The 12,682-nt window shown below is 37.6% G+C and overlaps 1 protein-coding gene across 1 annotated transcript in view; it reads left to right on the top strand.

Annotated features, from left to right (window-relative positions):
* Window positions 1–12,682, top strand: part of IL1RAPL1 (interleukin 1 receptor accessory protein like 1) — a 1,840,350-nt gene that overhangs the window by 1,127,074 nt on the left and 700,594 nt on the right. The window contains exon 5 of the mRNA XM_077480774.1: window positions 6,428–6,581. Coding sequence (XP_077336900.1) covers window positions 6,428–6,581 — 154 coding nt within the window. The remainder of the gene's footprint in view (window positions 1–6,427; window positions 6,582–12,682) is intronic.

Consider the following 12,682-nt stretch of genomic DNA (forward strand, 5'->3'; position numbering starts at 1 on the left):
GAATCAGCTGCAATATATATAGGGTGATCCAGGTGTAAGTCACTAATTTTCACACACCTTGTTGTGATAATATGCACATGTACAGTATGTTCACACACTCCTGTACACGTATAGACATATGCATAAAAAAGCACACCATAAAATTAAAAAAACATTAAATAAAAAAGATGAAAATAATAATCCAGATACTGTATGTGAAAAAAAATAAAAGACCCAGAAGAGAAAAAGGAAAAGAGAGAGATGAGGCTCTGGGGAGAGGCATTCTTAATGTAAGTGCAAGTCCAGATCTCACCTCAGGTTTAACCCCTGAGGCGATCTAGTTTTTAATATAAAAATCCACCATGCTTCTTTTCCCAGTAGCCTTCTTTCCCTGCCACCTCCTCTGGGCGAGTGAAACAACCACTCTATTCCTCTGAAGCAAAATTAGGAAAAATCGCCCTGATGACATTCTCTAAAGTGATGTGTTGCATTTGAAATTTTTCTAGCATTTGGGTTATTTATGTCACAGTATTGTTCCCCTATACGGGCTCTTAAAGGACGTGTGGTATAACCTACATATTGGAGACTGCATGAAATACAGGTGATCAGGTAAATGACATAGTTTGTGCCACAGTTGATGTATTGCTGTATAATGACATTTTCATCTGTGGCTGTGGCAACAAATGTTTTACCCAAAAGACACAAATTAGAGTACCTACAGGTTTTTGTATTACAAGGGTAACTTCCAGGATATGAGAGACAGGTATATAAGGTTTATACTTATTATTAAACTCTCTCTTAGTTTTAGGCTTATCTGACAGTAATTGCTCTCTGTCCATTATCAAAACCCTTTCCAGTCCTTGGTGTATAACAGATTCCATATAACCTCGGTCCAATAAGCACTGATGAATGCATTCCAGTTCAAAGGCTGAGTCTGTTAAATAGTTTTGTTCAGCTCGAATAAACTCCCCATAAGGGATGGCATTGATGGCATAGGATGGATGACAATTGGCTGCAAAAAGTATAGGGTTACCAGAGCATGGTTTCCTATAGGTGCATGTTGAAACATCACTCATTGTTGGATCACCCTTTAGGGTGATGTCTAAAAAGTGGATACTGAAAGAATCATGCTCAATTGAAAATGCTAATTTAACTGATTGTCATTAAGGCATTTCCAAAATTCATGCAATCCTATAGTGTCACCGTCCCACACCATCACATAGTCATCGATATAGCGACCATACCATACAATCTGGCAAAGAGGTTGCTGGGAGAGAACAAAAATTGTTCCTCCTACCAACCCATGTAGAGATTTGCCATGGACGGTGAGAATCTAGCACCCATCAATGCCCCACAGCGCTGGACATAATACACACCATTGAATAAAAAATAATTTTGCTTTAATAAGAGCTCAACACTTAACAAAATAAACTCCTGTAGCTCCTGAGAAAAGGTGCTATAGCATTGAAGATGATATTGGATGGCCTGCAATCCAGCGCTTTGGGGGATCGACAAATAAACTGCCCATCCAGTGTAGCCCACACATAGTAGATGTCCATTTGACAGATGTAATATGGGAAAGGACTGTGCTCGTATCTCCAATGTAGCCAGGCAATCTGTGCACTAAAGGCTGGTGCTGGTCTACCCATTCTCCCAAACGTTCCAATAAGGAACCAATTTCGGACACAATTAGTCGACCCTGTAAAGGACAATCAATTTTGTGGATTTTGGGGAGATGATGGAAGACCGGCACCACAGGTTTATCCACATAGAGATACTCAGCAGTTTTGGATGACAAAACTCTCATACTAATAAACAACTGTAAATGTTTTAAAAGAGTTAATTGAAATGGCATAGTGGGATTGTTGGTCACTAAGCTGTCTGATAGATTCAGATCTATATTGTAGACATGTGCATTTGTTTTTGTCCAAATTCTGGGTATGTTTGTTATCGTTTTAACAAATGATAACGAATGTGCAGAATCCAAAAACCAAAAGATCCGACATAAACAAATGCTTTCTTTTTGTTTTCATTGTGACAACAGTTCGATATAGATAGGAGATTCGACGTGACACTGACAATAGCAATCTGTGTTCATCGAACCTGTGGTCAAATGTGCCCAACCTTAGCTCTATTAGTCTAAGATTATTCTACATAGAGAGAAAAGATTTGACATAGAGAGAAAAGATTTGACATTATATAGACAATAGCAAAAAAGGTCTAATATGCCTAACCTAACTCTATTAGTCCAAGATTATTCGACATTGAGAGAAAAGATTCAACATGAAGAGTCAATGAAGCAGTCACTACGAGCCAACATTTATTATGAAAAATGGTCATTTGGTCATATGGTCATATGGTCATTTATTGCCCATATGCTATAGAAGAATTCTAATGTTGGTTGACTAGTAATAATATTTAATAAATGTAATTATTACTAGTGTCATACAACATTAGAATTCTACTATAGCTTGTAGGAGGAACATTCAACCGGAAATGTACGATTGCGGCGTCGTACAGTTTAGCTGTTCCATCGAATCTTCTTTGAACATTCAACAGACACCATAAGCCTTCAATGACAGATTTGACCTTAATTATTTCGGATTTTCAGAGGAATGCATTTTTTAAAGAAACAAAATAAATAAAACGAATTTCGGGAGTAACTAAATAAATGTATTTTTCGGATGAAAACGAAATTCCAAAACAAAATATTTCAGTGTGCACATGTCTACTATATTGTTCCCTAGTCATCACCACCACTACTCCTCCCTTATCTATTTCCTTTATCACTAACCCCTTATTGTCTTTTAACTGCTGTAGAGCCTGTCTCTCTTCCTTAGAGATGCTAGTTTTCCTAGATGTTAAGCTACATTGTTTCAGTTGTATCAATTCCCCCTCTATTACAACATGAAAAGTATCTGTAGTGGAATTTCTTTCATTTACAGGGTAGAAAAACATGTCCCCATATTGTAATGTACTACATAAAATTCCATAGGAGCCCATATGCGATTCAGAGTACAGCTGCTCTAAAGTTAATGATGCAGATAAGTCCTGAAGCATAAAAGAGGAAACATGCAGACAAACATCTTGTTCTACAGTTGATTGATTTTTGATCACCACCTCTGATGTCAGTGGGTCATCCACCTGTTCATCCATTCCCTGTTGGAAATGTTTCTGCAGCAGGAGGTTCCTGACAAACTTAGATAGAAATGACTACAGGTGACTGGAGGTGGTTGCATGTGATTATTAGAGCAGAGTGAGAGGTTGATAGGTCAAAATTTGAAGAGACAACCTTTTGTGTACTGTTTACAGATTTTAAGGAGGAGGCTTTTCTACTAGGACAAGGGGAACATTTTTCAAAGAATAGAGAGTGGGCAAAAGAAATCATAAAACAGAAATAGTAAATGTAATTTTATTCCCCAGTTTATTGGAAAGCACCAAAGAGATTAATAGAGAGGGACAGCAGATGAGAGTAGGAAAGATAGGAAAGAAGTCCTGCAACATTCATTATATACTATAGAAGTGACACACTTGTTTTTGGAATTCTGAATGGAAAGAAATAGTAGTTGTCAAGGTAACACAAAATACGGGTGTAAACAAGGAACTAATACATGTATCTAAAAATTACACATTTGCTACCTTTCAAAGAACCCATTTGCCCAAAGTGAACCTGTCACGAGAGACATACTGTGCCCACTGTTGCAAACCTGTTATCCACACAGTGTGATAGGACCAAAAGAAAGGCAAAGAGAGCATTAAAGGGCAGATATGACATTCACCAGAAAGTGTCCTGGTCAATATTTCCCCTAATATAGCATATTTTCTATAAGCAGCGTTTACATTTTTTTTCATCTAGGCATTGCTGTACTGCATAAGTCCACAAGGCCCTATTGGTAATCTGGTGACCCTGGAACACATCTGTTAATGATGTTGGAACAGGCACTGCAGGTTCCTTGCTGCCCCATGCACAGTTGCAAATCAGGTTAGCTGAAGAGAGAATAAGCTCTCCCTTGCAGTGTTAATTTTGGCAGCAAATTTCGATTACGTTTTAGTATTATGCAGCGTACACATGATTGGAATTCTCGTCAGAAAAAGCTCTGATAGTTTTCCCGACAGAATTCCGACGAAATTCCACTGAAACTGTTTTGCCTACACATGGCCCAACCAAATTCCGACTGCCAAGAATGCGGTGATGTACAACACGTACGGCGGGACTAGAAAAAGTAAGTTTAATACCTAGTAGCCAATAGCTTCCATCTTGTAGTTGAATCTGAGCATGCGTGAGTTTTTGCACGTCGGAATTGCATACACACAATCAGAATTTCCGATAGAAAGTTTTTCCATTGGGAAAACTAAGAACATTCTACCAAATTTTTGCATGCGGAAATTCAGACAGCTAAATTCCGATGGAGCCTACACACGGTCGCATTTTCAGATGAAAAGCTCTCATCGGTCTTTTACTGGCCGAAATTCCGATCATGTGTATGCGGCATTAGTCTTAGGACTAAAATGGCATTTTAATTTTAGTCCCATTTCAGTCTTCTGCAATTGTTTTAGTTTTAGTCGTATTTAGTCTACTAAATCTCCAGTACATTTTAGTCAAGAGTAAAACTCATTTTAGTCATCTAAAATCTAATGGGTGTTATTAAATTGTAATGTATTAGTTAACATTTCTCTACAATTTCTAAACTCATTATACACTGCTGAAGTGAAAAATCTCATATGTTATTATGTATGGTATTGAGGTATGAACATGCACTACAGACTAATGTTAATTTTGAAGTCATATTTCAATTTAGTTTTAGTCTTAGTCTTTTCACTAAAATGCCATTTTATGTTTAGTCGTATTTTAGTCATCTCAATTGTTTTAATTTTAGTCCACTAAAATAGTATTCATTTAGTCAACTAAAATGTTTTAGTAGTTTTAATCTACAAAATTAACACTGCTCCCTTGTTGCCTGCAATTGTTTTTTTCTTTTCAAATATTTTATTGACAATAATCAAGAATAAGTAACAGGCACAGTTACAGATGTTATAGACATAAAAGTACATCCCAGCAGAGCATTAGAGTAATAAAAAAGACACGGTCATGTATTGAAGTATAATTTGTACCTTTGGCTCCCCCTTAGAATGAGACAAAAATCAACCTATAGCATCCATGGGGGAGGGAAATGATTGTGAATTTGAAAGCCATAACCAATTCACAAAGCAGGGATACTCTGCCCAAGCAATCCGGGCAACAGTAATGGGTACATAATGTGTATTACATGCCATCATAAGCAGAACAGTTAGTGAAGGAGGAAGGCAAAGTGGGTTGGGGGAAAGGACAGGGGAAAGAGTGAAGAGAGGACTAAAAAGAAAAGAGGAATAAAGACTAAAGGGAGAGAAAAAGGAAGAAGAGAAAGGAAAAGAGAGAACAAGCAGAGTTGGGAAAGAAATAGAGCTGGCCAGGCCGTCCACCATCTCCATGAAAAACGGAAAAAAGGAAAAAAACTGAGAAAAAACAAAAAGAAGCAGAGAGAAGCCCTCCACTCCAAAAAAGAAAAAGAAAAAAGAAATGGGGTTAAGGCTCTAGGAGACGACTATCAAAATCTGGAGGAAGAAAGTGATCTGCCCAGGGGCGCCAAATTTTAAGGTGTCGGGGGATCTTATCTAAAGTGGTAGCTTCGATTTTACTGTGTATCATAGCCAAAGTGACTCTGTTTTTAGTTTCCACAATATTCACAAAAGGGGACTTCCAAGCCTTCGCAATAGTCTGTTTGGCGGCAGTGGTGAGCTGAAGAAAAAGCCGCAACTGTGTCCTATTGAGGTCGTGTGGGGGGAGATTAAGCAATGCATGAGCTGGATCCGGAACAAGGGTTATATTAAACAAGGTGGAGGCCATTTGGAAAATAAGTGCCCAAAAGCGTTCTATCACAGGGCATGTCCACCATATGTGAAGGCAATTGTTTTTTTATGGGCAAAGCTGGTTCCCAACAGCTCTAAAAGAAAGATTTACTAATAAGATTGATAAAATAGACAAAATAGGTGTGATTGTTAAGGTTACATTCATACCAGCAAGTGGGCACAACACTAAATACTTGCGAGAACCCCATTTGCTGGGGTTCACGGTGATTAGCTGCAGGAGGCAGCCCAATTTAAAGCAATGGGAGGTTGCCGAAAACTGCAGCTAATCATAACCACTTGCATGTATTTGCTCATGCAGCAATCAACAGTGAATGATTGGCCCTGGACACAGAATGTTTGCTGATGATATTCCAAAATGGGTTAATTCAGTGCTGCTTTTTTATTGTTTTGTTTTGTTTTTATAATTGGATTGCAAAATGGTAGATTCCTAATTATTCTAATATGTTATGTTATATTTTATTGTGTTATGTTAATGATATTCTACTGAAAAACAATAACAATGTTTTTGTATAAATATCTTTTGTGCTATGTGTTTTAACAGGAATGCAAAGCAAAGACATGGAGGCCCAGCATTATTTTAAAAAGGGATACTCTAGTTATCAGGGAGGTTAGAGAAGATGACATTGGGAATTATACCTGCGAACTGAAGTATGGAAGTTTTTTAGTGAGAAGGACCACAGAATTGACAGTAACAGGTATTTAAAACAAATTTTCTTTCTTTTTTTATCAATGCACCAGAATAGAATATTTGCTGTTTAGTATCTAAATATTTTCACTAAAACGATGGAAAAAAATAGGAACTGCTTTATTTAGCTTCAGGAGAGTTTTAAAATATTAACATTTGGCTTTTAACATTTTTAACATTTGGTTTTGTATTTGAGATGGGTAAACCAATTTCATGGGTTCAAGATTCCACCCAGATGAGGGTGATTCTCTGATAATGGATATCCCCAAATATTTACTGATGCCCCTTTTCCTGTCTTTGTTTAAATTTTTTTAATTTGCTTTATTTAGTAAATGAACAAAAAAAATGATTCCATCTTCAAACAATGCCAGCCAACCACACCAAGGATATTAGAAGGTATCCAAACAGCAAGGGTTCTAGCCCTATTTTAGGTATTAATCAAAATGTTTTATCTTGACCTGGTGAACTAGTAATGGGTCTGGCTTATTCATTACTCCTTTAACACGAGACAAATAAATACATAGATAAATAAATAAAGCGATCATGTTATTATTAGTTGTATTATTTTTGCAAATACAGTAAACCAAGCTCCCCCTTTAAAAAAAATCTATTTTAAAAACTGTAGAAAAAGATTGCTGATGTAGTGGATCTTAGTGACTGGCTTATCTCACTTAGGTCTAGACTAGCAATCTGGTAATTCAAGTATCTAAAAAAAGGGTGCCTAAACAAACATGATGGATATTGTGCACTACTATGCTCTATGTATACCTAATGTAGTCAAATTTTAAGATTCACTAAATCAGGTCCACTTACAGAGAACAACTTAGTTCTAAGATAAAATCTGCTTTAATAAATGAGGAAGACAATAGTGACGCAAAGTAGGGGAAGTTATCATAAAAGTCTTAATAAGGGCTTTCGTATAGCAGGTCGAGTTGCTTTGATTCAGGCTCATGTGACCCAGTACTAGCAATGTAGCATGTGGATGCTGACATCAGCAAAGTCATAGTGAAAGCAAATGAAGACTGTATACATTGTCTGCCATGAATCAAAGCTCTTCTTGGTCACTTGATCTAAAATGCTAGCTTCAAGCATATGACAGAGAACCGGATAATCTGCTATTTGCAGAGGTATGGGTCTACTGTTCTTTCTGCCCTTACAACCAAATAAATCTGCTTTAAACAGATCCTGTGTCTAGGCCATTCCTTCCAACAACAACATTTATTTTTCAAGTATGTTATTTATTTATGTAGAAATCCTAAAGACCTGAGAGTGTTGCTGGGTGCTTCAATTCAAGTAATGCTGCATACACAGGATCAAACTTTCCGATGTACGATGTGAGCTTGTTGTTGGAAAGTTCGACCGTGTGTATGCTCCATCGAACATTTGCTGTCGGAATTTCCACAAACAAATGTTTGAGAGCGGGTTCTCAAAATTTATGAACACAAAACTTGTTGTCAGAAAGGCCAAACGTGTGTACACAAGTCTGTTGCTCAAAAGTTCATGCATGCTCTGAATTAAGCGGAAGGAGCCACACTGGCTAATGCACTTCCTTTTCCTCGGCTCAACGTACATGTTGTATGTCACTGCGTTCTCATGTTTGGAATTTTTGGCCAACATTTGTGTGACCGTGTGTATGCAAGACACAGAAAAAAATCCACGGTTTTGTTGCCAGAAAATCTGATTGTGTGTATGGGGCATAGTATTCTACATAATTTCCCTTTGCTACTCCCAAGAGCTATGATGCTGGACCAACAAAGATGGTAATTGGACGCTTCCTTAGGGAACTGATTCTTTCTAAAGTAGCCAAATTTTCTAACAAGTTTATTGACAATTCAAATTTGAATGTAAAATAATTTACAGAAAGCAAAACCAGTGTATGTAAACATTTAACCCTATTATTGTCACCACGATAGGGGTTATGGCAGTACCAATGGGGGGGGGGGGGTTACATTCACTCTATTACCCAACTGTCTGTTTTCTAATGAAAAAGACTTGATGTACATAATACAGAGAGGGTGCAGAGTTAACTCAATGTTCAAAAACCACTAATAAATAAAAACACAAGAAAGTCCACCTATAAAATGTGGACATTGTCGTGGCCATTGTCATGGCAATTTTGTTTTCTGCAGTGAGGAGACCTGGGTGCAGTCCGGAAGTCTGACTTTGACCTGCTGGGTGATTTTGCCTCTAATGGGGAAATACTATGTGTACTGTGGCTGGAACAGTGAAAGCCAGTGGAAGTGAACTTCATATTTATAGTGTGCACTATGAAGATACAGGGGCTTATACATGTATTGCAAATAATGAAGTTGGAGTAGATGAAGACATATCTTCTCTCTTCATTGAAGATTCTGCCAGAAAAACTCATAATATCGCTGCCACTGTTCACACTGCTGGAAGTGGTGATTTTCCTGCTAGATGACTACACGAACCGCATATTCTAGTGACCTGTGGTGATGGATGATACGAAGATCGTAGCGAATTGAGGGTCAATAGGTTCCGGTAAGCAGGGTTGCCCCCCTCACAGAGGTGACGAGTGTGCATGCACATTCTTTTCACAGAAGTCAGTGTGGGGATTTTATAGCTGTCATTTTATAGATGTACTTTTATGGGATTTTTTTTATTAGTGACTTGAGAACATTGAGTTAGTGCTGCACCCTCTCTGTATTATGTATGCTGTATATGGTGTGTAATCAGTCTATTGGTGCTGGCTGCTAACATAATTTTTTTTTATCCAAGCACATATATTGTTTGGGTTCATATAAAGAGATTTGATGGCTGTACAGCTACCTGATTGCTTTCCATGACCCCCAAAGTGTTCTCCTCAGGGTGCAACCCCCCTGGCATCTCCAGGTGGAGAAGAGGGAAACCAGTGAACATCCATTTTCTTATCTTTCCTAGGTAGAATGAACACATAAGCTAAGCAAAGCATCACTTCTGGTTTCTGTTGGAAGGAAAGCAGGTGATACACCAGGAGTCTGAAAGCTCCCTGATGTCTCATTAAAGAAAACCTGTCCTAAAAATTCAATATCCCATAAGTGGCATATGAACAAATATGCATGCAGGAAAACCTTATTTGCTCTTACCACATACCACTCTTGGTAAGAGACATGGAAGAAATTATTATATTAATGCAAGTAGCAAATAAAAATAATTTTAATGAATATATAACAACAATAAATTATGTTTTTTTCATATTTTTTTCCATTTAAATATTGACACAAGTCACAGTGCTTGTCATGCTTGTAGGCATCAAATTATTCATAACTTAACAATAAATTTCAGTATGACTACTGAAGTAGAGGAGAGAATAAAGTTCACTTAAAGAAACCTGTCAATCCATTACATTTTAAAAGTTAAAAGAAACTTATCTGACAAAAAAAATGAGAAAAAGAGATAAATGGGTGGTGTGATAACATTTTACTCCAAGTGTAAAATACATAAATAATACAGATCTATTTTCATTAGTATGTCATGGAATGTATTTTTTTTTTAAATGCAAGTGGTCTACATATGTGCCTTTGACCTGGTATCAGTCTATTGCAATTACCTGTACAGTAGAGCTGCATTGTTTATGTACTTACAAGAAGCATGCTGATAAGAGGAGAGAGCAAGGTATCAAAGAGAAGGTGGGGGGACAAGGCCTGTATTAGCATAGACAAAAATCAAATATTTTGTCCTGCTAGGCAGGCTATGCAATATGGCAGAGGTGCATAAATCTAATGCTGTGTACACACAGTCTAAATTTCTGACAGACTTGGGCTGGCGGACCGGAAACCGCCGGACAATTCGATCGTGTGTGGGCTCCAGTGGACTTTTTTTTCCCCCACCAGTCAGATGGACCTAGAAATAAAACATGTTTCAAATCTATCTAAAAATCGGGAAAATCGTTCATCTGTGTGCTAGTCCGATGCACCAAATATGACGCAAGGGCAGCTATTGGCTACTGGCTATTGAACTTCCTTGTTTAGTCCCGTTTACGTCATCATGTTCAAAATGAACTGACTTTCGAACGGACTTAGTCCGGTTGTGTGTGGCCAAGTACGTGCATTCAGAAAGTCCATCGGACCTCCGCCAAAAGTCCGTCGGGAAGTCCGTCGGACCTAGTCCGTTGAATAGTCCAGTCGTGTGTAAGCAGCATTATAAGTGGATAGAATAGACCCAATGTTCCACTGAGACCCGTTCTCTGTGCTGAGATGCTTTTTGCGGCATGTACTGTACATCTTGTAGCTGCATGCAGGCAGCACATAAAATGCATGACAAAATATGAGACAAGCAGGAGTGGGTGCACAGATCTTAATGCAAACATTGTGCATTCAGATCTGTGACCCACTAATGCCTGCATGTCAGATTTAGACATGCAACTGTGCCTGTGCAGCTACTTTGAAGGCATAAACTTCTATGGGATTGCCTGCATGCAGTTTCAAGATAAATGTACCTTTTGCAAAAAGTGGCTTAGCATGGAAGATGGTTCTCAGTCATACCACCCAACATTTTGAGATGGGAATGTATGTAGGTATAGGATACGCCCCCTGCCACACCCCTTAAAGGAGAATTAACCAACAAAAGGTTACTTAATCCACAAGGGACTTTTTTTACCACCTCTATTCCTTTATATTGGCTTTTCAAATTTACAAATGCAGCAATTTATTATTTGGATGAAAGGTTTAGCACTGGGAAACACTTTTTGAAAGATAACAAGTACACTTTATATACAACTATATAGATCAGACCAAAATGAGGGACAAATGAGGGGGGAAGAGGTACAGAGGGGTATTGCTCCAAATCAGGGGCAGTCCCTCCAAATCAGGGACAGTTGGGAGCTATGGTCTCAGTGTCCATTTGAATGAGTCCTAAGATTGTTCATATTTGTGTTGCTGTAATGAAAATAAAACTTATGGTTTTATGTCAGTTTCAAAAAAGATATGAAGTGGTCAAAAAAGGGATTGGGTTGGGGGGGGGGGGGGGTAAATTCCAGTAATTATCTACTCACAAAATAACTGGAGACATATGAAAAAAACATTATACCTATCCAAGGCCGGGGGGGCCACCTAATTACTGTACAAATGGACAAATCTTCATGTGAGGTAATCATACAACGTAAAAACAGATATTGGTACAACAGATTCAAGTATTGCTTGCAGAATTTGGAAAATGAAGGTTACCAGAAAAGCCAAATGTTAATGTGTATAGCAATTCTCTTACATGTTGCTAAATGTTTCTGCATATGCAACTGATAGTCTATCATTCTTTTTCTTTGGTGTTGGAATGAAACGTTTACTATGACTAAGTTGTATTTTTTTATTTCATGAGAAGAATACAATGGGTCAGTAGTGCAGGAACTGGACTATGGATATGCAAATTGTTCACTGTCTGTTATTCTCTGTGAGAGAGCTGTTTGTATATTGATACCTGAGGCCTGGTGGTTGTGAGCAATCAATCTAAATGTCATAATATGACAGAGAATTGGTAATGCATGCAGATTGCAATTACATTACTCAATCATGCACAGTGCATTTCTTTTGGCTGGCACCGTTAACAAATGAGTAATCCTAATCATTCCTAAAAATGATCTTTTGGTGGTGACAAACAAATATATCTCTACAAACTTTGGCCTAAGTGCAAAAATTACAAGCCCATAGAAAATCTTATCTGAGTGTAGAAGAGCAGCAGATTCCACAAACATGTTAACAACTGACAGAAGATTTCAGTTTGAAGTTGTTGGTATATGTAAACATTATTTTGGTCGCCAATGTTCCCAGATCTGTGTTGGCTGCCAGAAGTGACCTAATGAAAAACGATAAATGGTTGCGCTAAGTGTCAAAAATAAACAATCAAACAAATTAATGAAACAACTGAATGGTGATAGCAGCACTCACTATATACCCCCATACATATCATTATTTAAAAATACAAATGTGTTGCACAAACAAATAAAGTGCTAGTGCATCAATAGTACAAGGGTAAAAGTAAATTAAGTGAAACCGTAAGTATAGTGCTTAAATAAATACAATTAACACCAACATGTGAAGATGATAATAAATAAAACTTCTGCACTACCTCTGTGCAAAAAAAAAAAATTGTAAACAATATAGCTTCAGTACTAATAAT

Source organism: Lithobates pipiens, unplaced genomic scaffold (assembly GCF_037356315.1).
Source record: "Lithobates pipiens isolate NorthernLeopardFrog02 unplaced genomic scaffold, aLitPip1_a1.2 Scaffold_16, whole genome shotgun sequence".
Taxonomy (NCBI): Eukaryota; Metazoa; Chordata; class Amphibia; order Anura; family Ranidae; genus Lithobates; species Lithobates pipiens.